Source organism: Pithys albifrons, chromosome 27 (genome assembly GCF_047495875.1).
Source record: "Pithys albifrons albifrons isolate INPA30051 chromosome 27, PitAlb_v1, whole genome shotgun sequence".
NCBI lineage: Eukaryota > Metazoa > Chordata > Aves > Passeriformes > Thamnophilidae > Pithys > Pithys albifrons.
Genome location: NC_092484.1, coordinates 1,584,376 through 1,605,428, shown reverse-complemented (window position 1 = coordinate 1,605,428; position 21,053 = coordinate 1,584,376). Strand labels below are relative to the sequence as shown.

Below are 21,053 nucleotides of genomic sequence, written 5' to 3'. Positions count from 1 at the left end.
CAGGTTGAGGGGAACCCCAAACGCGCCCCGGAGGATCTGTGTGTTCATCTGTGACCCTGCTCTGCTCTCTGATCTCTGCGTTGGGGTCGTGTTGGTGGTGAGGGCGATCAGGCCCCCCAGCAGTACCGCGAGTATTTATTGAATTGCTCAGTTACAACAAGCTCGGCTCCGCTGGGGAGCAGCGGGGGTCGTGGGAGCAGTGGGGTGGTCACAGGGCCAGCCCCGGACCCCCCCATCCATCTCAGCCCCCACCCCACAGGGCATCACCTGCAGGGATCCAGGGCCAGCCCTGCCGTGGCGCTCTGCCCCTTCCCAGCATCCCCTGTCCTGTGGGATGGTGACACCATGCCAGCAGGGACAGGATGTGCCCAGGCCTCCCCCGTGCAGCTGCGGGGGTCCAAAGCCCTGTGCCCCCGAGTTGTGAAGTGGTGATGACCAAGGGGGGGGCTGGGGGGGTCCATGGGGCACCATTCCCCACTCAGACAGCGCTCTCCTGGTAGCTGTCATCCTCCAGGAACGTGCTCAGCCTCCTCCCGGGGTTAGGGGCCACATCCTGCTCTGGGGCCATGGCCTCCCCAGGGTCCCCATCGTTCTGCTCCTGTGCAAAGTGCACGAAGACCTGCAGGGATGGCACGATGAGAGACAGTGATGCAGGACCCCAGCAGCACACCCTCACACGTGTGTCCCCCGTCACCTGGTCAAGGGTGGTCTGGGACACTGAGTAGTCCTCGATGTGGCAGGGGCCGCGGTGGGCAGCCAGGAGGCTGAAGATGGTTGCCAGAGGGGCGGTGCGGGCGGGCAGGTGGTACCTCAGCAGCCCCCCATGGCGCTCCCGCAGCACGATGCTGGGGAAGTGTCGCTGCAGCAGGGCCTGCACCGCCGCTGGTCCGGGGCCCCCCGCCCGCACCACCACCGTGTACCCGTCCCCAAACCTGCGGGGAGAGGGGACACTGCTGCGGGCACCAGCCACAGCCACAGGGAACCCCCCGACCTCTCCACCCCTCGATACCTGTTCTTGAGGTGCTGGACACTGCCCAGGCAGCGGAACCGGCCGTTTACCATGATGGCCATTCTGGTGCAGAGCGCCTCGCACTCCTCCATGCTGGGGGAGCATGTGTGAGACCCCCAGGGCAGGGGGAGCTCCCCTCTATAGGATTCCCAGGGTCAGAGGGGTTGCCTGCCCTTTGTGGGGGCTGCAGACCCCAGATGGGGGTTCACCTGTGGGATGTGAGTACCACGGACCGACCATCCCGGATGACACCGAGGATGCGCTCCCACAGGAACCGTCGGGCTTGTGGGTCCATCCCTGTCGTGGGCTCATCCTGCCACAGTCCCCACTCAGGGTCAGCCTGGGCAGGATCCTGGTGCTGCTGTGAGAAGCCCCCACCACCCCTCTCACCAGGAAGACAACGGAGGGGCAGCCAAGGAGGGCAATGGCCGTGGAGAGCTTGCGTTTGTTGCCCCCGCTGTACTTGCCCGCCGGCCGGTCTGCGTGTGGCCCCAGCCCCAGTGCTGTGATGCCCCACTGAGCCACCTGTGAGAGACAGAGGGGGTGAGGATTGGAGTCTCCTGGGCTGGGAGGGGCTGGGCTGTGGGCCCTACCCTGGGGGTCTCCTCCTCCGGGACCCCACGCAGGCGACTGTAGAACTCCAGGTGCTCCCGCCCTGTCAGCAGGTCTGTGATGGCATCAAACTGGGGACAGTAACCCATGTGCTGGTGGACAGACTGGAGGTCTGTGAGCACACTGTAGGACAGCAACAGGTTAGCATGGGACAGGTGAACACACTGTGGGGATGGGACCAGGGAAAGGGACAAATGAGCACACTGTAGGGATGGGGATGCTCCAGGGACACTACAGGAATAGGGATGAGCAGCTGCAGGGATGAGGATGAGGATGATGGTGGGAGCAAGCACACTGCAGGGACAAGGACGAGGAGGAGCACAGGGGTGGGGGATGATGACACAGGTGCTGTTGGGACATGGAGAGGGGGAGCAGGTGAGGGAGCTCTGCATTCACCACCTGTGCCCCTTCAGCCAGGCCTCCCCCAGTGTCACCTCCGTGTCCCCTGTCAGCATCTTGAATGTCGAAGTCTTCCCAGCGCCGTTCACCCCCAGGAGGCCAAAGCACTGTGGGGGCAGAGGGGGCTCACTGGCATCCTCAACTCTGCCCAGGGTGCCATTTGTCCATCCACCTGACCATCCCTCACCTCCCCAGGAGGGATGGCCACGCAGAGCCGGTCCACAGCTGGAACCTTCCTGCGCCGGTACACCTGTATGGGAAGCGAGGCAGCGCTGGGTGCTCCCACCCATCTCTGCCTGGAGGGGAAGAGGCAGCAGCAGGGCTGGAGCCCACGGTGGGGCAAAGCAGGGTCCAGCCCTACACACCCACCTTGGTCAGGTCCTTCAGCAGCAGGAGGTGACCCTGCGGTGGGGTGCTGCCCACCCTCACCCGCTCCCTGGCCACGTCCTGATCCTCGTCCCCCAGTGAGGGCAGCTCCGGAGCCCGTGGCCTGGGGGAACAGTGTCAGGGGCATGTCCAGGGCTGCCCTTCCCCAGGCATCCCTGGGGCACCCCCTGGCCTGTGCTCACCCCAGCTGCAAGAAGAAGCGGTACTGCAGCAGGAGAGTGAAGAGGAAGAAAATTATGCCCTCGATGGCCATGGCGAACATGTTCTTCCCCGCCAGGTCCCAGGAGAGGGGGGACACAAAGCGTCTGTCCCCTGTGAGCAGTGAGACGGAGTGGGTGGACCTCCAAGCTGCCCAGGCTTTGGGGAAGGGAGGCAACCTTGACATGCCCTGACTCACCAAACCTCTCAAAGGCATCAGCCATTGCCTGGTTCTTCACCATGTCAATGAGGCCTCGGCCCAGGCAGAAGTGTGGGAAGATGAGAAAAACCTTCTTCAGGACGCGGTTGATGTCATTGAGGTTCTGCCGGGGTAGGGAAGAGAGAGGTGGGGGAGCTGGCACTGGCTTCACAGGGATGGGACGGGTGGTCCAGAGCATCCCAAGGCTCACCTGGTCCACGAAGAGCTCCAGCACAAAGGTGGCCACACTGCCATTGATGCCAATGAAGAGGTTGATGCAGGTCAGGGCCACATAGGCAGTGCTGGGGATGCTGAAGAGGAAGGAGGCTGGGTACATCAGAGGGGTGATGGACCAGCTGCAGGGGTGAGAGGCAGGGGCTGGTCAAGGTGCATCCCCTGTCCTGAAGGGCATGAAACAGCATTCACTCCACACCACCACAACCCCTTCACTCTGGCTGCCCCCAGCCTCGCTCAGAGCCCCCCACTCCTCCCCTTCACCCTGGCTGCCCACCAGCCCTGCTCAGAGCCCTCCACACTCCTCTCTCCCCCCACTGGGCTCTGCTGCCCCATCACCCGTAGAGCAGCAGCAGCAGCACCAGCGAGGGCAGGTTGTCTGAGGACACGTAGGATTTCTGCTGGAAACAGAGGAAGATGAGGATGACCAGCAGCGCAGGGACCAGGTAGTTGCACTGTGGAGATGGAGAAGCCGGGAAAGGGTCAGGGGTGGGACCTGTCTCTGCTGGAACTGGTCCCTGTACCCATCCCCATCCCCACCATGTCCCAGGCGAAGTTGCCCAGCCAGTAGGTGAGTGGCTTCATCCCGCTGACAAACTGCAGGTGCTTGGCCTTGCTGACTCGCTCCTCGATGAGGAAGACAACAAAGCTGGCTGGGACGAAGGACATAGCGAAGATCACGCAGATGGAGACCAGAACATCCACAGAGGTGGCCATCCTGCCATGGAGGGGAGGGCTCAGTGGGGGCTGGAGGGTCTGCGGGACCCCCATCCCCGGCACTCACAGGGCGGCCTCCGAGAGCTGCTCCTTGGTGAGGTTGAGGGGATGGTTGGTGGCCGTGATGCCGAAGTGCGTGGGGTCAGTGCCAGGTGGCAGCCGGGCACGCAGCAGCCCATTGCTGGCCACATTGAGGAAGGAAACCATGGCATGCCAGCCCTTGTTGTTGAACCAGACCTGCAGCACAGGGAGGTCTGGCAGTTCAGAGCCCCCCTCCTGCCCTGGCACTGCCCCTGGCTGTGGCCATGACATCCTGATTCCTGCTGGCTGTGCCACCCACTCACTACCGTGCTCCCACTCCCCTCAGCCCCAGCCACTCTTGGTCCTTCTTGAGCTGCTCCACCCCAGGTGCCACATTCCCACTGCCCCCAAGCTCTCACCCCCACAGAACCCCAGCTCTGGGTGCACCTTGATGTTCCTGCGGGCATCCAAACCCTCAATGAAATGGCTGAGATTGGCCAGGAATCGATCCAAGTGGTTGCCCTGGGTGTGGGAAAACAGAGTGAGGAGGGGACTCTCAGCACCAGAGCAGGGGAGCCCAGCTGGGGTCTGAGCCCAGCCCTACCGGGGTGATGCTGAGCAGTGCCCGGAGCTCCAGCACTGCCTGATCCACCTCCGCCGCTGATGGCAGGGCCTGGGAGCCCCCGGCACCGAGAGAGAGACCGCCATACCTGTGGGAGAAATGGGTCTCCCAAACCTGCTGGAGACTCCCACTGCCAGCATGCCAGCAGCTGATCTCAAGGATCTGCATGTGTCCCTTCCAGCCCAGGATATTCTACAGTTCTGCAATTCTATGCCACCCATTTCCCACTGCCATCCTTGCCCAGACTCAAACTTCCACCCGTCCAGACACCACAGTGAGGGGCACACAGTGGAGGGCTGAGGCTGCCCCGATGACAGCTCTGCCCAGGGACCACTCAGGCTCTCCCCAACTCCCATGGGGATCTCCTGCCTCACCCCAGTCCCAGCTGTGCCAGCCCCTGCCCAGCTCACCTCTGCTCATTCACCCACTTCTTGTTCCTCAGCCTGAAAGAAATAGGGAGGGGGGTCAGAAAGGAGAGAAACCCCCCAAGAGGATATGAGGACAGTGCCTGCCCACACTTCTCAGCAGTGTCCCTTTCCCCTGTGACTTAGTCCACAGTGTCCCTCCCTTGGTGGTAGCCTGTGACCAAGCACTGCCACCTTTTCCCGAGTGTGTCCCTGCAGTGACCCTGGATGTTCCCAGCACCAGCACTCACTCTTGCCGAATGATCTGGGGGTAGGTCTTCACCAGGTAGTCAGAGATATTCCTGCCTGTTAGGTTCTGCAGAATGTCCCCTGTGCCCCTCTGCACCTGGTGGAGGGACAGAAGGGCTAGATGGACACAGCCTGATGGCCTGCATGGAGCATCACCTGACCCCTCAGCTGGCAGCACAGGAGCCCTGGGGCTGTCTCTGCTGGGCTGGTGTTTACCTGGGGTGGTGGGAGCCCCCCAGCCCCCTCAGGACACTCGGGCAGCATTCTGTGTGCCCCCGGGCCACTGCACTGACACGGCGGGGACGGCTCAGCCTGTGTCCAATTCCCATGCCACAGCACTTCCAGCAGGGATGGGGGTGCTGAGGGCGCTGAGAAGCCATCGGGGTGGGAAGCTGGTGGGCACAGCCCCATCCTGGGCATGCAAGGAGAGAGACCCTCCGTTACCAGCGTGGTGTGAGCCAGAGTCATGGGGACCCACCACAGAGATGGCTGAGGGTCCCATAGCATTGCACCAGCCGGCAGGGCTGCTCCGTGGTGAGGCCGAGACCGAAGTGGGGTCAAGCCCGGCCGCCTCCTCCAGCCCCTGTCCCACGGGCACTCACGCCTCCCCCGCCTCCTTCATGCACTTGGTGCCAAAGCCGGGCTCAGCCAGGAGCGCGTCCAGCAGCCGGGCAGTGTCGGGGTCCCCCGGGGCGTCGTTGCTGCCAGGAGATACAGAGGTGATCTGGCTGCAGTGGGGGACGGGGCACACGGCGGGCAGAGGGCTGGGGACACACCTGAAGAAGGTGAACTGCTGTCCGTACATCCAGGGCTGGAGCTGCAGCGGCGGGTATTTCCCGAAGGGCGGCACGATGAGGCTGAAGAGCAGCGCGATGCAGACGAAGACGGCGGGGAGGACGATCTGCGCGGGTCGGAGTCATGGTCGGCTCCGCACCCACTGCCCCATCCCCTCCCCACGGTTCCGGGTCCTACCTGTGCGAAGAAGCCGCGGGTGCTGCGCCGAGCATGGAGCATCCTCTTGGTGAAGAGAGCGCGGAGCTGGCGGCAGGTGAGTGCCCAGCCTCTCACCCTGCCACAGGCCTGCCCCGCCATCCCCCGCAGCAGGTCCGTCTCCCGGGGCTCTTCTGCCAGGGCAGAGATGGATCTGGCAAGGGGCTCATGCCAAGTGGGGCACAAGGGACAGGGTGGGTGCTGACAGGAGCATCCCCCCACACTGAGCAGGGATGGGATGATGCATGCAGGAACCCCCCAGCCCCCCCAGCCCTTAGCTCCTACCTCGCCGGGCTCCTTTGGCTCAATGCAAAGGAGAGGAGAGAGGGATTATAGACATGCAAAGTCATCCCAGACAGGGTCAGCACCCACCTCTGGCAGAGCTGGTACCCCCAAACAATTGCAGCCCCCCAGGCTCCTGTGGCTGCCCCCACACCAGCTCTGTCTCCAGGAGAAGGGGGTTGAATGTGCACCCTGGGATTTCATGTCCCATCCCAACCCCTGCACACAGCTGGGCTCCCCCAAACCCACTCTCATCCTGGATGCTCACTCTGGAGTCACCCCAGAACTGGGAGGCAGCAATGCTGCAAGAGGGTGCCTGAGCATCGCCCTGCCTGAAGGAATGTCTACCTGGAAGGACACCTGCCTGGATGGACATGTGGCACAGCCTCAGCCCAGAGAGTGGAGGTGAGGAACACCCAGTGGCAGCTCGGGTGTCCCAACTCCCCCCTCCTTACCCAGTTCCCCATCAGCCACATCTGCTTCTCCCCCCTCACTAGGGGATGCTCCTCTCCTGGTGCCTGAAAAAAGGGGGATGAGATTCTGGGGTGGGACCAATGTCACAGGCTGTGACACCTCCCTGCACCTACAGGTGCTCCCAGTGGGGATCCTGACCCTGGAAGGGACAAATGGGGTGCTGAAGACACCCCCACCCCTCTGCTCTTCCCAACCCCTCCCGCACCCAAGCTCAGCTCCAGCCGGGACTGAAGGGTTTTACCTGCAGTGTCAGTGTCCAGCCCTGTGTCCTCAGCCACCTTCAGGAAGATCTGGGGGTGTGGAGAGAGCTGGTGTTAAACACACCACCAGCTCCTGCAGCCCAGTGAGGGAAAGCCCCTGGTCATGAGCAGGGAGTGGGCACCTCGAGAGCCATGGGCAGTCCCTGGCCACAGCTCCCCTGGTTACCTCTTCCAGGGTGGTGTCAGAGATGCCATAGCTGGAGACTCCCAGTTCCCCCAGGCGCGCATCCAGCTCACGGAACAGCTCCCCAAAGGCCCCATCCCTGGCCCCACTGTAGGGCAGGACAAAGATCACCTCGTGCCCAATGTCCTCCACCAGCCGAGAGCCGGGCACCAGCTTCTGGATCAGTGCGGACAGCTGGGCCACATCTGGGGGAACAGGGAGGGCTGGAAACCTGGGGCAGGAGCTGCTGGCTGGTGCAGTTGGCCATAGCTGGCATTTGTGCGGCATCCCAGCCTGAGGGTCCCTGGGAGAGCTGAAGGGGATGAAGACCCCCTTCTGTCCCACCAGTGCAGGGGGGCCAGGAGCCAGAGGCAGAGCTGTGCATCCCCAGTCCCCCCAGCTGATGGGGGAAGGATGGGGAGCAGCAGGGAAACAACTGCAGGGGGACAGGACCCTCACCCACAGTGATGGTCTCACTGCCCCGCTCGCTGCCCAGGCCCGTGTCACTGCTGTGCTCTGAGTCACTGCCATCCTGTGGGAAAGGGCAACCAGAGCCTGGCACCTCGCACCAGGACCTGGCCCACAGTGCCCTCCAATGCCCGGGATGGAAGCACTGCCTGACCCTAGCAGAAGCTCATCAGGGCTGAGGGAACCACCTTTTTGGTGATGCTGGGGACAGTGCCAGTGTTACCCCCTGTCCCACTCCGCTCCCGCTTCACCAGGGTGAGGTGGTACCCAGTGCCCAGCCTGGCCTTGAGGAAGAGGGGGGACCCGCAGCAGCAGAGCTGGCCCTGCGAGATGATGGCGGTGCGGTCCCCAAGCAGCTCTGCCTCATCCATGTAGTGGGTAGACAGGATGATGGTGCGGCCTGGGGGCAGGGAGAGGGCTTGACCCTGGACCCTCATTGTGGGTTTTCCCACCAACACGTCTCTCTGCTCGCCCGGGACTGGGAGAGGGAACAGTGGGCAAAGCGGGGTCTCCCCACCTCATACCCACAGCCCTGACCTTTGCGGTACTTGAGCAGCAGCTCCCAGATGCTGCGGCGGGAGAAGGGGTCGACACCAGCCGTGGGCTCATCCAGGATGACCACCCGGGAGCCACCCACGAAGGCAATGGCCACCGAGAGCTTCCGCTGCATCCCACCTGCAGAGGGACAGTGTTGGGGGGGCCCTGGACAAGCGACCCCCACTTGGGAACCCTTCCTGTCCCCCACACGCACCCGAGAGGTTCCTGGTCTGCTCCCGGCGCTTGTGGGGCAGCCCCGTGTCCTGCATCAGCTGCTCCATCTCCTCCTGCACCTGCTGCTCTGAGAGCCCCTTCAGCCGCCCATAGAACCAGACGTGCTCTTCCACTGTCAGACTGGGGGGGCAGGGTGAGGAGGGCAAGGGTGAGTGGCACAGGGATTGAGTGGGACAGCCCAGTACCACTCCCCCAGCTTGCACGACCCTGCCTACATGTCAAAGAGCACATTGTGCTGGGGACACATCCCCATGGATTTGCGGATGCTGTCGATATCAGAGCGAATGTCCAAGCCCAGGATATAGGCAGTGCCTGAGGTCGGTGGCAGGAGGCCAGTCAGGATGGACCTGGATGGGGGAGTGGTGGGGAAAGGTGGTCATGGAGTACAGGAGTAGCAGGGCTTGGGGCTGGGGTGTCCTGTGCTATATGGGGACCTGCGTAGGGACAGGCCTGGGCTAAGCTCCTGTCCCCAGCTGTGGCCACACAGCCCCCCCATGGCTCACATGGTAGTGGTCTTCCCAGCACCATTGTGGCCCAGGAAGGACGTGATCTGCCCCTCGTAGAAGTCCAGGCTCAGCCCATTGACAGCCGCACGGCCATTGCTGCCATAAACCTTCACCAGGTTGCGGATGGAGACACCAGGCTGGAGCTGGGCAGGTGGGTCCTCTACCAGCACTGGAAGCCACCATGGGGTCATGTCCCAGGCAGGATCCCTCACTGGGGGCAGGACCCCTCGCCATGGGGTGCAGGACCTTCCATTGGAGGGCAAGGCCCAGGCTGGAGGGCTCCAGCCCAGGCCCATGGCCACTGCCCTCGGCCACAGGGCTCTGGGGTGGGCAGGGACTCACCTTGGGGTGCAGTGAGGGGATTGGTGGGGTACAGGGTGTGCCCAGCTGAGGACAACTCTCCAAACCAGTAGCTCTTCAGGAAGGGGAAATTCCAGGGCTTGGGGATCCCGTACTGACCTGCAGCAGATGGAGCTGAGCAGGGCCATGGCTGGGAGCCTGCCAGGAGCTTGGGGAGCTGTGCTCACCTGGGAAGACACCCTCGAGGTACCAGGTGGCCAGGCCATAGAGACCAGCATCCAGCAGCAGCAGCCCCATGGCTGCAGCAAAGTTGTAAGGGTCTCCTGGCACAGGGCTGGCACCCAAATTGTGCCACTGGATGCCCACCCCCTGCTCTTCATAGAGGGAGAAGTAATCACAGCCGAAGCCAAAGGCCACAGGGGACAGCAGGCTCTGAAGGCAGCAAGAGCAACAGTGTGGGCAAAGACCGGCCCAGGGCATACAGCCCAAAGACCCCTGCCCAGGGCACGAGGGAAGGGTGGCCCTGGCCGCTCACCACAAGGACACGGAATGGGAAGGTGATGTAGTCGCGCCAGGCAACGCACAGCACGTAGGGCAGGTACAGAGAGAAGTAGATGATGCCACCACATGCTGAAGCCAGGTTGGCACGGGGAAAGAAGATGCTGATGAGGAAGCACTGGCTGATGGTGGCCACTGAGAAGGTGCCAAGGAAGAGGAAGATGATGGCTGGGTCACTGTACGGCAGGATGTTCCCCAGCTGTGGATGGAGGCAGAGATTGGATCCTGCAAGCCCCCTGTGCTGGCTCCCAGCTCCAGTGCTCCTTGTGTCAGCACAGTGACCCCTGAGACGTGCAACCTGCCTTGAGGATGAGGACGAGGAGAGCAGAACTGAGGAGGAAGGGGATGAAGCTGCTGAGAAACCAGCTGAGCCAGAGGATCCCACTGCTTAACCCCATGGTCTTCATGGTCTCCTTGAGACGTGTTTCCTTCTCATGCACCACCCCCTTGATGATCATGGCCACCGAGTAGATCCAAGCCAGCGTCATGAAGAGGGGCAGCGAGCGGTTCAGGACCCGCAGGAACCTGGGGAGAGGCCACCAGCCCTTCCACCCCCTGCCCGACACCCCTGGGCCACCACCAGGCCAGGGACAGCAGGGCACCACCAGCCCTGTGCCACCTCCCCAAGGCAGCGATGATGTAGGATGCTTGGACACATTCCCTGAGGCACTGGGGGGATTGCTTGAGGGTCCCAGGGGGCCAGGGCTGCCCCCCACCCACTCACACATCATCCACGTAGCAGGGGTAGGGCATTTGCTGGACATAGACCCCTGTCCGTGGGGCAGCCCCAGTCTGCACCCGCACCACCGCCTGCTCCACCAGGTCCTGCACGTAGACAAAGCCCCCCCAGACATAGCGCAGGTCGTTGAAGGGGTCAGCTGCAGGGCCTGGGTCCCAAAACCTGGGGGCAGAGCACAACGCTGGGACCAGGGACCCCACACCATGGGCACAGGCTGCTTGGGATGCTGTGGAGACTGGCAGGGCAGGGTGGGCATCCCCCAACCTGTCCTTGATCTTGTTGGTCCTTGTGACATCATCGATGTCCATGCGGATCTTGTAGCGGACATGGGGAGGAAGCACAGGAGCTGTGGCATTGATGGGAGGCTGGAAGACCACAGCTGCCCAAAACTGCTGCTCCTCCAACAGCTCCAGGGCCCGGCCCACCAGCTGCTCCTCGGTGGCCACCGCCTCGATCTTGTCCAGGCAGATGCACTGCAGGAGGGCAGGCAGAGCTCAGTGGGCATGGCAGTGGGACAGGCAGGGCTCAGCAGGCACAGGGGAGACAGGCAGGGTGGGCAGGACTCAATAAATGAGAGGGGCCAGCGCACCTTCAGAGGAGGGACACTCACCTTCATGAACTGCGACAGAGTGCTCAGGACCGTGTCCACATCGGCGTACACCTGGTGCCAGGTGAGTTCTGGCCCATCTGCCGGCCCTGCCAGGAACGTGGCCAGCTCTGGCAGCTTCCAGGATGTGCCGTTGAGGAACCCATCCAGGAGCTGGGCCGTGCCCGGGGCCAGCAGCAGGTCCTGCAAAGCACCAGGGTACCAGGGGACTATGCAGCACACCCGGCTCCAGCTGCATCCCACCCTGTTCCCAGCTGATCCACCCCATTCCCAGTCACATCCCACACTGCTCCATCTGCATCCCACCCACTCCTGGACAGAAGCCCCAGCTGCCCCACACCACACCCCATCTTGCGCTCCATGGCAGCCTGGTCCCCAGTGGGAGAGGTCTGGGATCACACACCTGGAGCACCTGCATCTCCAGGCTGCTGTTGAGGATGGCATAGATTCGGGGTCCCAGCTCCTGCCAGGCAGCTCCCATCTCCCCCAGCACTGCCAGCTCCCGAAAGGTCCGATTCACCTGTGTGAGAGGGATGAGGCAGGTCCGGGTTGAAACCCCCCAGCTCCCCCTCAGGCCCCTCATAGTCCCCACTCACCTCGGCCATGACACTGTCGGGGCCGGGGCCGGGTGGCGTGTACAGGATCTTCCCCACAAAGAGGGGCTTGATGCCCCGCCAGAAGATCTGTGAGAAGGGGTTGGACTCCAGGCTGCGGAGCAGCTCCCGACAGAAGGGACCTGGCGGTTGTAGAGCCGAGCCCTCACCACCGGCCCTCCCCTCCCTGCCCCCGCAGCTCCCCGCAACCCCTGGCCGAGCCCCTGCTCACTGCTGTTGCCCGAGGCCACGGATTTCCGCTCCGAGCTGTTGCGGTCTAGGAAGGCTTTGACGTCGTTGTCCTCGTACCAGTTGAGGGAGGGGATCCTGAGCCCTCCGCCCTCGGGGTGTCCGCAGGCGATGCGCGACAGGGCTGTGAATGCCCCCGCACCGGGACTGCTGGTGTTAGAGGCCCGCAACGCCTCGAGCTCCCGCTGTAGCTCGGTCAGGCTGGCCATGGAGGAGACCTGGGGAGAGCGGGATGGGGAGCGGAGCAGAGCGGCAGCGGACAGGGGCACCCGCGAACAGCGTGGGAGTGGGTAAAGGGGAGAGAAGTGGGGGCTACCTCCTCCATCAGGGATGCTGCATCCCGCAGGAAGGTGCCCAGGGCTTCCACGGTGCCAGCAATTCCGCCCACCTCTGAGCTCAGCTGTTCCTGCAAGGGGACATGGAAAAGGAGTCACAGGCCCTCTAGATGGGCAGGGGGCTCTGCCCAGGCGTCTTCCAGTACCCAGCACCCATCCGGGCTGGGAGCTCACCGCCAGGAGCCGTGGGAAGTCCAACTGGGAGAGGAAGGAGCCCTCCATGGCACGGAGCTGGGGGCCGGGCAGGGCGCAGAGCCCACGTTGCAGGCGCTGGGTGGAAGCAGCGTCGCCACCTGCCAGGAAGCCCCCCAGCTCCGAGGCGTTGCAGACCAGGGTCTTCAGTGGGACGCGAATGCCCTCCAGAGAGAACTGGAGGGAGAAGGCAGTCATGATACAGTCCCTGGCAACGCAGGCACCGGGAGCGAGCACCGGGAGTGGGCACCGCGCCGACACTCACGATACGGGGACTGAGCCAAGCCCCCATCAGCTCATCCGCCAGCGCCGGGGCCAGAGACGTGTTGGTCCGCAGGAACCGCGAGAAGGTCTCGTCCTTTCTCAGGTAATCCCTCACCGGCAGGGCTGGGAGGGGCAGGGTTCAGCCAAGGGGTCTCTCTCCCCCGGCACCCCCCGGTCCCGGTGCTCACCCTTTCGCTGACTGCCGCTGTCCCGGAGTCGGCGCAGGGCGGGCAAGAGCCGGGAGAAACTGCGCAGGAGCCGCTGCCCGTCGGAGCGGAGCAGGACCTGTCGGGCTTCGACCAGGAGGCGGGAGACACTGTGGAACATGGAGTGGGCAGTGAGATCTCCGGCCCAGACCTGATCTGCCCCGCAGCCCTCCAGCCCCGCCGCTCACATGGAGTCGTCGAAGTTGCCCACCACACCGGGGGCCTCTCCTGCCGTGGGGTGCCGGAAGCAGGGGTTGTTCATGTTGCAGATGATGCCCTGGAGCCAGGACAGGGTCCCTGCCGAGGGCAGTGCCTTGTTGGGGAAGTGGCCTGCGGGAGAGAGAGGCAGGTCCAGGGGGGCAGTGCGGGACTCCCCACACACATACGAGCAGGGAAATGCCAGTGAGCCCCCACTCTGTGATTATCTCCTGTGTTTGTCTCCCCTGGTGCCATCCCACAGCCCTCCCATACAGGGGCATAGAGAGGTGTCCCAGCATGCATGGGGGAGGTCTTGCCAACCCAGAGGGTGGTCTGGTGGGGGACACTCACACTCATGCTGCTGGAAGGGTGGGTGGGATTGTCGCACCGAGATCAAGATGAGGAAGAGGAAGAGAGGCCACAGGATCTCGATGGCCAGCTGGATCTGGGGGACACTCACGGTTGGAGAAGGAGGGCTCCTGTCCCCATCAGTGCCCAGGGCTCTGCCTGCCCCTGTGCCAGGACCCAGCGGCCCCGGGTGCCCCAGACCCCAGTTACCCACTCACCCGCTGCCGCCGGCGGTAGGTGAAGTTCTTCCAGAGCAGCAGCCCCAGCTGGGTGCCCCAGCTGGCCATGGCAGGGGGTGGGGGCCCTGAGCCCCTTTTGGCTCTGGCTGTGGGTGAGAACAGGAGGTTCAGCCCCAAGTTTGGGGCAACAGCGAGGCTCTCACTTCCCTCTGCTTTGAGGCTTATCACACCCTGGGCAAAGTGCCAGGCACAGAGCTGATCTCCCAGGGCTGGCAGGAGCTGGATGGCATTCCTGCAGAAAAGCTCCTTTCTGGAGCTAAGGCCTCAAATCCCATTCTTTCCTAAACCAAAAGCAGCAGAATTGGGCACGAGCTCTGTCCAGAAGCCACGAGCAGGATTCGTAGCCCACACCGGGCACAGGAAGCAGCCAGGTGGCCCAGGAGCAGCTCCAAGCCTCAGTGACCTGGGCAGCCCAGGAGAGGCAGGGACCTGCCCATGCCCGTTTTCCCATGGGAGGGATATGGGTGGGTGTTCCTATGAGACCCTCAGAACCCCAGGAGGGTAACTGAGCTGGTGCAGAGGGCTCGAGTGGCGAGCTCCCACACTGGGGTCCAGCGGGTGCCTCCCGAACTATGCTGGGACCCCACACCTTCAACTCCGTCCCTTCGCAGTACCAGCTCAGTCTGTGTCAGTTCCTGGGAATTCACTCACTCCTGGAGAGGGGCCAGCAGCTCTCGGGCCGGGCAGCAAAGCGCTGCCGAGGCAGCTCCGTGCCGAATCCGGTGGCGACCGCGGCACGACCCAACCCGCAGCGTTCCGCCCGGTGCATCCACCCACGCCCCAGGAAAATTGAGCTCTGGGGCGGCTCCCCGGTCACCGCGAGCCTGGGACACTACGGGCCTCGCCTTGACGCTCTCTTTCCCCCGGGTCCAGGGAAGCTGCGGACTGACCCGTCGCCCCGTGTTTGCCGACCCCCGCCCGCGTCCGGAGCTAAGCCGGGTCCCGGGCGCAGCCGGGATAAGCGGGCACCGGGCAGCGGGATTAGGATCCTGGCTGGGAAATTCGCGTAATCGGCCTGCGGGGGCCGGACATGAGTGGGGATCGGGGCCAGGATTCCTCTGGGGGTGCACTGGGGCAGACGGGGTGACACGAGGCGACTGAGACGGCTGTCGGCGTGAGTAGGACACGGGGAGACAGAGTTGTCTGGGGGTCCCCATGCGCTGGTACCGGGGGGTGCTGCGGAGCTGCCGGGCCGGGGAAGCCCCAGTCCAGCGGGGGTGACGGCTCTTTTCGGGACAAAATAGCCACATAACCCCGGCATCCTCCCAGGGGGACTCGCGTGGGAATCTGCTCACTCATCCCACGACGACAAACACGCTGCATCACTGCAACCGGGAGCTTGGCGAACCATCCCGCTCCCGGCAACCCGCGACCCCGCAGCCCCCGGCCCCAGCACCCCCCGACTCAGTTCGGCCGCACGGATCTCCGCTCTGGGGAGGGATGCAGAGTCACCGGAAGGCGGACGGGCCAGGGGAAGGTGGGGGCAGCCCGGGGGAGGCACGGACAGCCCAGGGGGTTCATGGAAACAGCTCGAGGGGGACGATGAGGACAGCCCAAGTGGGAGATGAGGACAGCTCCGGGGCACGATGGGGACACGGGGATAGCCTCGAGGGGGCGGGGAGGAGCGGTCAGCCCCGGGAGGACGCTGCGAGGCCGAACCCGGCCTAGAGCAGCAGCCGGGACACAGCCCTCCCCTCTCCCCCCCGCAGCCCCTGGCCCGGGACCCCCATTACCTGCTGCCGCCGCGCGGCCCCTTTAAGAGACCCCGCGGCTCCGTCGGGCGCGCGCAGGCCCCGCCCTCCCCGCGCTATAAAGTAACCGCGGGAGTGACGTCATGGGAACCGGTTCTTAAAGGGGCCGGTGCGGCCGGGGGTGGCTCAGGGCGGTGCGAGGAGCAAGAGCCCCGCCCTTGGGAACCCCATGGGGCAGCGAGGTCCCCCCGAAACGCAGCTTTTCCCCCCAGATAAAGGGATCCCTGCCCCGAGAGGCGCGGCACGGCACGTCGGCACCGGCAATCCCACGTCTATCGACTCTACATGCGTTAAATCCCCATCCCGTTCCCGGCTCCCGCTGGGTCCACCAGGACACGCAGCCTCCCGCCCCACCATCCCGCCAGTCCGGGGGTCTCACCCAGGTCTGCAGCAGCTCCCACCCCTCAGGCACGGGGTATCCGCCTGAGCCCTGACAAGGCGCCTGCACCAAAGACCGGCTCCTGCTTATGTTGGAAGAGGTTTTTTTTACATAAAACCTTTCAGTCTAAGAGCATCTGCATTAAAAACCTCATGGGAGGGGAAACGTCAAGGGGCACCGGCTGCACTCGGGCATTGCCGCGGTGCAGGATGCGGCCGTCGGAGTCAGCCTTGGCTCCAGCCTGGGTGATTGGATTGCTACAGTGGTGCTGGGTGCGCCAGGCGTGCCAGGTCCCTGCCCAGCCCTGCAGCCAACACTGTGGTCTTGGAATCTTGTTCCTTTCGAGTTCTGCATAAAAGGCACTTCCAGCATCTCGAGATCACGTGTGCACACATTCACTCACGGGTGCACACACACACACACACACTCTCACACTCACCACTCACAATGCCAAGGCCCCACAGTGCCCTGGGCTCCCCTCACACCTGGAGGTCTCTCCCATCCATGTCCTGCTGACCTCAGCCCCTCTCTTCCATGGGGTTGAGCCCAGTCCTGCCAGCACGGGGATGAGCAGCAGCACTGGGGACAGCAGGGACAGCTGCCCCCCACTCCTTGCTGAGGGATCCAGGGGTGTCACAGGGACACATGGTGGGCACTGGCTATGTCCACTCCTGGGTGCTGGAGCATCCACCACCTTCCCGATGTCCTGGGGCCTTGGGGCTCCCACGGGAACTGGCCAGGCTTCTCTCTAGAAACAGGGTCTTTATTTCCTTGCTCAGAAAAATAGATTAATTTCCAAAGTTAAAAAAGAGCTTAAAAAGAGGGAATGATGACAGTGGAGGCTGGAATGTGGCTGGCAGTGGGGCTGTACATGAGATGGTGCAGACGGGGCTGGTGCCGTCCCGCTCAGTAGCTCTCCTCCTCCTCACGGTAGTAGTGGTACCCAGGAGGGTCCCCACCCTGGTCACCAGCAGCATTGGCCACCTCGCCCTGGCTGCCCTGTGGGCAGTACTTGGGGTCATAGATCTGGCGGCCGAGACCAAAGACCTGCCCGCTCTGGTTGGCGCCCTGGTTGGAGCCCATCTGCAGTGACATGGAGGAGTTGTCGCACTTCTCTGTGCCCATCTTGGCATCGTAGATGTGTCTCCTGGTGCCGGGAGCTGTCATGCCCACCTGGAAGAAAGGACAGGATGGAGCAAGGCTCAGCTGTTGTCCCCCCTGCACCCTCCCAGCCTGGCAGAAGGGCTCACCTGGCTGGCACACTTGTTGGTGCCCATCTGGAGACTGATGGTAGAGTGGTCCATGGGTGGGAGGATCTGGTTCTTTGGGTCATAGAGGTGCCTCCGGGTGCCATAGGCTGTCATGCCAGACTGGCTGGCGCACTTGTTCGTGCCCATCTGGCAAAGGGGTCCAGTGAGGAGCATGTGCTTCCCCACATGTGCTTGTTCTCCCCCCTTCCCACCACCTCAGCCCAGGGGGGTACAGGCAACCCACCCCACAGCCACCGAGTGCTGGACACAGACCCACAACGGTCCCAGATCCCAAAGACACTTGAGGCACCCTGAGTCTCAGGTCCCTCCAGCTGCGCTTAGAGCCATGACAGTGCTGAGGATCTGACAGAACTGAGCACCCCTTTCCCAGCCCCCCACCCTTGGGATCCCCCAGGGCAACCCACCTGCAGCCCAATCACACACTGCCCAGCCTTCATCTTGGCCTCGTCGAAATTCCTCTGCTGCTTCTCTGAGTACTTCACGCCGATGTCCACACCACTCTGCAGTCCCTTCGTCTTGGCCTGCCAGGAGTGGCAGTGAGGAAGGGTGGGGGTCCCAGACCCCCCCACCCTCTACCTGAGCAGGGGGAGCCACAGGATCCCATGGGCACCACCCCAAGCTGGGGGTCCCCACAGGACTGTGCCCCTTCCTAAGCCACTTGTCCCCCTGCGCTCACCATTCCTGCCAGCGCCAGCAGTGACACCTGCACCTGTGTCAAGTTCCCACTCTCAAAAAGGTCGTTGGCTTCAAAAAGGTCCACAGGGTTCATGCCATAGCTGGCCATGGCCTTGATGAAGTTAGAGAGGTTCTCAAGCTGCAGGAGGGGAGAAGGGTGAGCCCCAGTGGGTGATGGCAGAGGGACAGCAGGGAGGTGTCAGCAGGGCTGCACCTACCTGATGCCAGTTCTGAGCTGAGCGGTTGATCTTCCTCACTGAATTGGGCTGCAGCTTGTTCATGAGCCTGGGGGGATGCAGAGGCATGTGGGATTGTGGCAGGCAGAGCCTCGAGGGGCTGCAGGGCATGAGCCCCTTTCAGGAAGGTCCAGCCCAGGCCTCCCCCATGTCAGGCAATTCCCCACCCCAAGGTCCCTGTTGGTCCTCAGGGCTCTCCCCATACAGAAGTGCTTTGGGGTTTACTCTGGCATGTCCCACCTGGATCTTTGGCAGATCCAGCCCACCCTTTTCACCCCAAAGGCTGGTGGGGGTCCCCTGGAAAGCTGGTGTTCCCCATCCCCACTCACTCGCAGAGGATCACCCCATCCTTCAGCCCCTTCTGGAAATCAGGCCCGATCTGCTGCCCCGTGACGCTCTCAATCCACGTCCGCAGCTCAACCTCCTTCTGTGGGTCATACTTCTGGGCAAGCTGGAGCAGGTGGAAGAGGGCAGCTCAGGCATAGCCCTGGCATGCACCCCAAACCCCTCATGGGAACAGTTCCCCCCTACCCAGGATGGGAATATGGATAGGACCATGAGGATGATCCTATCAGACACGGCAGCTTCTGAACCATTCCAAAAGGATGAGGAAGAACTGCCTGTGGGGGTCAGGACGAATTGCTCCACCATGGGTCTGTCCCTCTCTGTCCCCTGGAGCCAGCAGGAACCCAGATCCGAGCCCTGGGGGTCCGGGCCACGAGATGCTCTCCCTTCCGGCAAAGCCCAACACGCCGCCGCAGATTCCTCGGTCACCGCGGCTATGCCAGGAATGTGGACGCCTCCTCCCAAATGGAGACCAGCTGCCAGGGCCGGCAGCATCTCCGGCAGCAGCAGCGTCGCCTCGCCCCTGACCCGCGAGGCAAGAGAAGGGCATCCCGACCCGGGGTGGGAAGAGTCTGGAAGCTGCGAGTGCTGTCCTGCCCCAGCCCCATCCCTCTGATGCTCAGCCAGCACCCAGAGGTGGCCGCAGGGCAGCCACCAACCTCTCACCCATCCCATCCCCTCCTGGTCCCGTTATTTGCTGGGCCCTTGAGTCCCCAGAGATCCTGAACACGGGGAGACACTGGGATGGGCACTGTCCAGCCCCGCTGCATGGTGGGGAGACGCCCTGGCCTCAGAGGGGAACTTAACCAATGCAGGACACCAGATCACACTTGTGACACCATGTGTGCCCCGGACAGGGGATCCCGCAGTCCCACCAGATGATTTTCGGCAGTGTGGGCGGCTGAATCTGGTTCCTCTTCCCTCCCTATGACCAGTGTGAGGGTTTCTCAGGGGACAGGAGGGGGCAGAGGGGACCAGCCCCAGAGAGATCCCACTACAGACCAGTCTGCAAGGGATTGCACCAATCAGGAGCACGTCACTGGTTTAACTGGTTTCCAGTCAGTGATGTCACCTCTAGCAGACACACTAGGGCAGTCAGACTGGCTCATGTCTTGCTGAATCAACCCGAAGCTCCAAGAGCATGTGGCGGCGAGGCTTTGGCGCGTGTCACCCGCTCAGTGCCAGGGCAGCCCAGCCCCAGGCAGGCCGGGGCCCGTCTACTCCCTTACAAAACGTAAATCCCCTGCAAGGTTGGGCAAGGAGCGCCCAGACACAGACACCACATCTCTGCAGCCACATGCCCACCACCACTCATCCCTTCTGCTTGTCCTGGCCCCATGTGGGCAGCTGCCATGTCACCAGGCACCTGGTCGCCTGCCCTGAGACCTGGAGTGACCTGGGGCTCACCCTCTGCTTGCCAGTGGCTGGGCACAGCCCAGTGCCATAGCCACTACTGGTGCCACCAACCACTGGCCCAGCAGGACCCCCGTGAGCTGCTGAGGAGGGTGGTGGCAGCTGCCTGCACCCCGTGGCAGCCGGTTCCCTCCTTGGGGTGCAAACAGACTGTCCAGAGGTTCCCGTTCACCTTTCCCCTTCCAGCCCCGGGAAGAGTCACAGGGGCCACCAGCCCCATTACCAGCGAAGGCCGCGGGGCACCCTGCTGGGGGATGTGGAACTGCGGGGAAACAGAAAGTGAAGCTCCGTGGAACTGGTCCAGAGCCGCGGGAGCCAGGGGACATCACCTCAGTTCCGGGTGTGACGGGGCAATAGCGGCCACTGCACGGGAGAGGCGGCCGGTGCCCGGGACCTCTCCCAGCCCCGGTCCCCCCAAGACAATTTCCCGGGACCCTGCAGGCAGGTTCAGGGCACCTCGAGACCGAGAGCCCAACTCTGGCATCCCTACCCCTCAGAGACCCCGATACACCCAGCTCCGCATCCTCCCGGGACTCGCCGGCTCTCCACTCTCCCGGGACCTCCTGGTTTCTCCACTCTTCGTCTCCGGTGGCACCGGGCCCTCTCCGGCTCTGGATACCAGGGGTGCACCAGCACCCTCCGGTTCTCCGGAACCCAGGGATGCAACCGGGACCCCCAGAGGCCCCGGGATGCCCGGCTCTCCCAGACCTCCAGGAGCACCGCAGCTCCTGGTGGCCCCGGTACCCCCCAGCCCCCGACTTGCTCCCGTCCGGTGGTCCCGGTACCCCCCGGTCGCCGCCGCGGCTCACCCTGTTCTTGACCTCGGCGGAGAGGCCGTAGGACGGGCCCTTGTTAAACTGGGAGCTGCTCATGGCGGGGAGCGGAGCCGGTACCGGAGCGGGGAGCGGGCAGCGGGGCCGGTACCGGAGCAGGGCCGGGCGGGGCGGGGGAGATGCCGGGCCCGGCCCCCCCGCGCTGATTGGACGGGGCCAAAATGCCCAAATAAGGGCAGGAGCGGCCGGATCGTGGCGGGGTCGCACACCCCGACACTGGGACCCGGAGGGAACCCGGGGGCACCGGGAGGCTCCGGGAGTCCGGGGGAGCCGGTGCTGGAGGCGTCACGGGCACACCCACGGGCACACCCACGCACACACCCACAGGCACCCACCGAGAGACGGGCACACGCGTGT

The 21,053-nt window shown here is 63.7% G+C and overlaps 2 protein-coding genes and 1 long non-coding RNA gene across 5 annotated transcripts; 1 reads left to right on the top strand and 2 right to left on the bottom strand.

The window, feature by feature from the left end:
* Nucleotides 1-425: 425 nt before the first annotated feature.
* Nucleotides 426-16,562, bottom strand: ABCA7 (ATP binding cassette subfamily A member 7). Of its 3 annotated transcripts, none has more exons than XM_071577798.1 (50): nucleotides 15,924-16,562; nucleotides 13,773-13,879; nucleotides 13,558-13,651; nucleotides 13,197-13,338; nucleotides 12,991-13,118; nucleotides 12,804-12,925; nucleotides 12,521-12,715; nucleotides 12,328-12,417; nucleotides 11,995-12,229; nucleotides 11,766-11,905; nucleotides 11,573-11,689; nucleotides 11,173-11,352; nucleotides 10,827-11,035; nucleotides 10,548-10,724; nucleotides 10,126-10,348; nucleotides 9,801-10,022; nucleotides 9,493-9,697; nucleotides 9,308-9,439; nucleotides 8,963-9,134; nucleotides 8,675-8,806; nucleotides 8,440-8,579; nucleotides 8,226-8,363; nucleotides 7,877-8,088; nucleotides 7,680-7,752; nucleotides 7,224-7,426; nucleotides 7,039-7,087; nucleotides 6,779-6,841; nucleotides 6,024-6,175; nucleotides 5,828-5,952; nucleotides 5,654-5,752; nucleotides 5,268-5,463; nucleotides 5,054-5,148; nucleotides 4,809-4,841; nucleotides 4,381-4,486; nucleotides 4,224-4,298; nucleotides 3,823-3,992; nucleotides 3,579-3,756; nucleotides 3,378-3,493; nucleotides 3,016-3,160; nucleotides 2,805-2,928; nucleotides 2,590-2,719; nucleotides 2,390-2,510; nucleotides 2,208-2,270; nucleotides 2,021-2,127; nucleotides 1,603-1,744; nucleotides 1,400-1,534; nucleotides 1,219-1,322; nucleotides 1,010-1,102; nucleotides 695-932; nucleotides 426-619 (listed from the first exon to the last, which is right to left on the bottom strand). In XM_071577798.1, the coding sequence occupies exons 2-50, from the start codon at nucleotides 13,839-13,841 to the stop codon at nucleotides 479-481; spliced, it is 6,750 nt and encodes a 2,249-aa protein (XP_071433899.1). In that variant the 5' UTR covers nucleotides 13,842-13,879; nucleotides 15,924-16,562; the 3' UTR covers nucleotides 426-478. The 3 variants fall into 3 exon arrangements, with proteins under 3 accessions (XP_071433899.1, XP_071433898.1, XP_071433900.1); XM_071577797.1 differs by lacking the exon at nucleotides 15,924-16,562 and adding an exon at nucleotides 15,527-15,630; XM_071577799.1 differs by lacking the exon at nucleotides 15,924-16,562 and adding an exon at nucleotides 15,527-15,630 and having other exon boundaries at nucleotides 9,308-9,424.
* LOC139683061 (uncharacterized) lies at nucleotides 14,588-16,287 on the top strand. The gene is made up of 3 exons (XR_011699748.1): nucleotides 14,588-14,907; nucleotides 15,063-15,270; nucleotides 15,757-16,287. It is a non-coding gene; the product is annotated as an uncharacterized lncRNA (long non-coding RNA).
* Nucleotides 16,563-16,665: 103 nt separating the features above from the next.
* CNN2 (calponin 2) lies at nucleotides 16,666-20,817 on the bottom strand. Its single transcript, XM_071577805.1, has 7 exons — nucleotides 20,673-20,817; nucleotides 18,435-18,556; nucleotides 18,088-18,154; nucleotides 17,871-18,008; nucleotides 17,599-17,715; nucleotides 17,174-17,320; nucleotides 16,666-17,096 (listed from the first exon to the last, which is right to left on the bottom strand). Exons 1-7 carry the CDS (start codon nucleotides 20,733-20,735, stop codon nucleotides 16,830-16,832), a joined length of 921 nt encoding a protein of 306 aa, XP_071433906.1. The 5' UTR covers nucleotides 20,736-20,817; the 3' UTR covers nucleotides 16,666-16,829.
* Nucleotides 20,818-21,053: the final 236 nt, after the last annotated feature.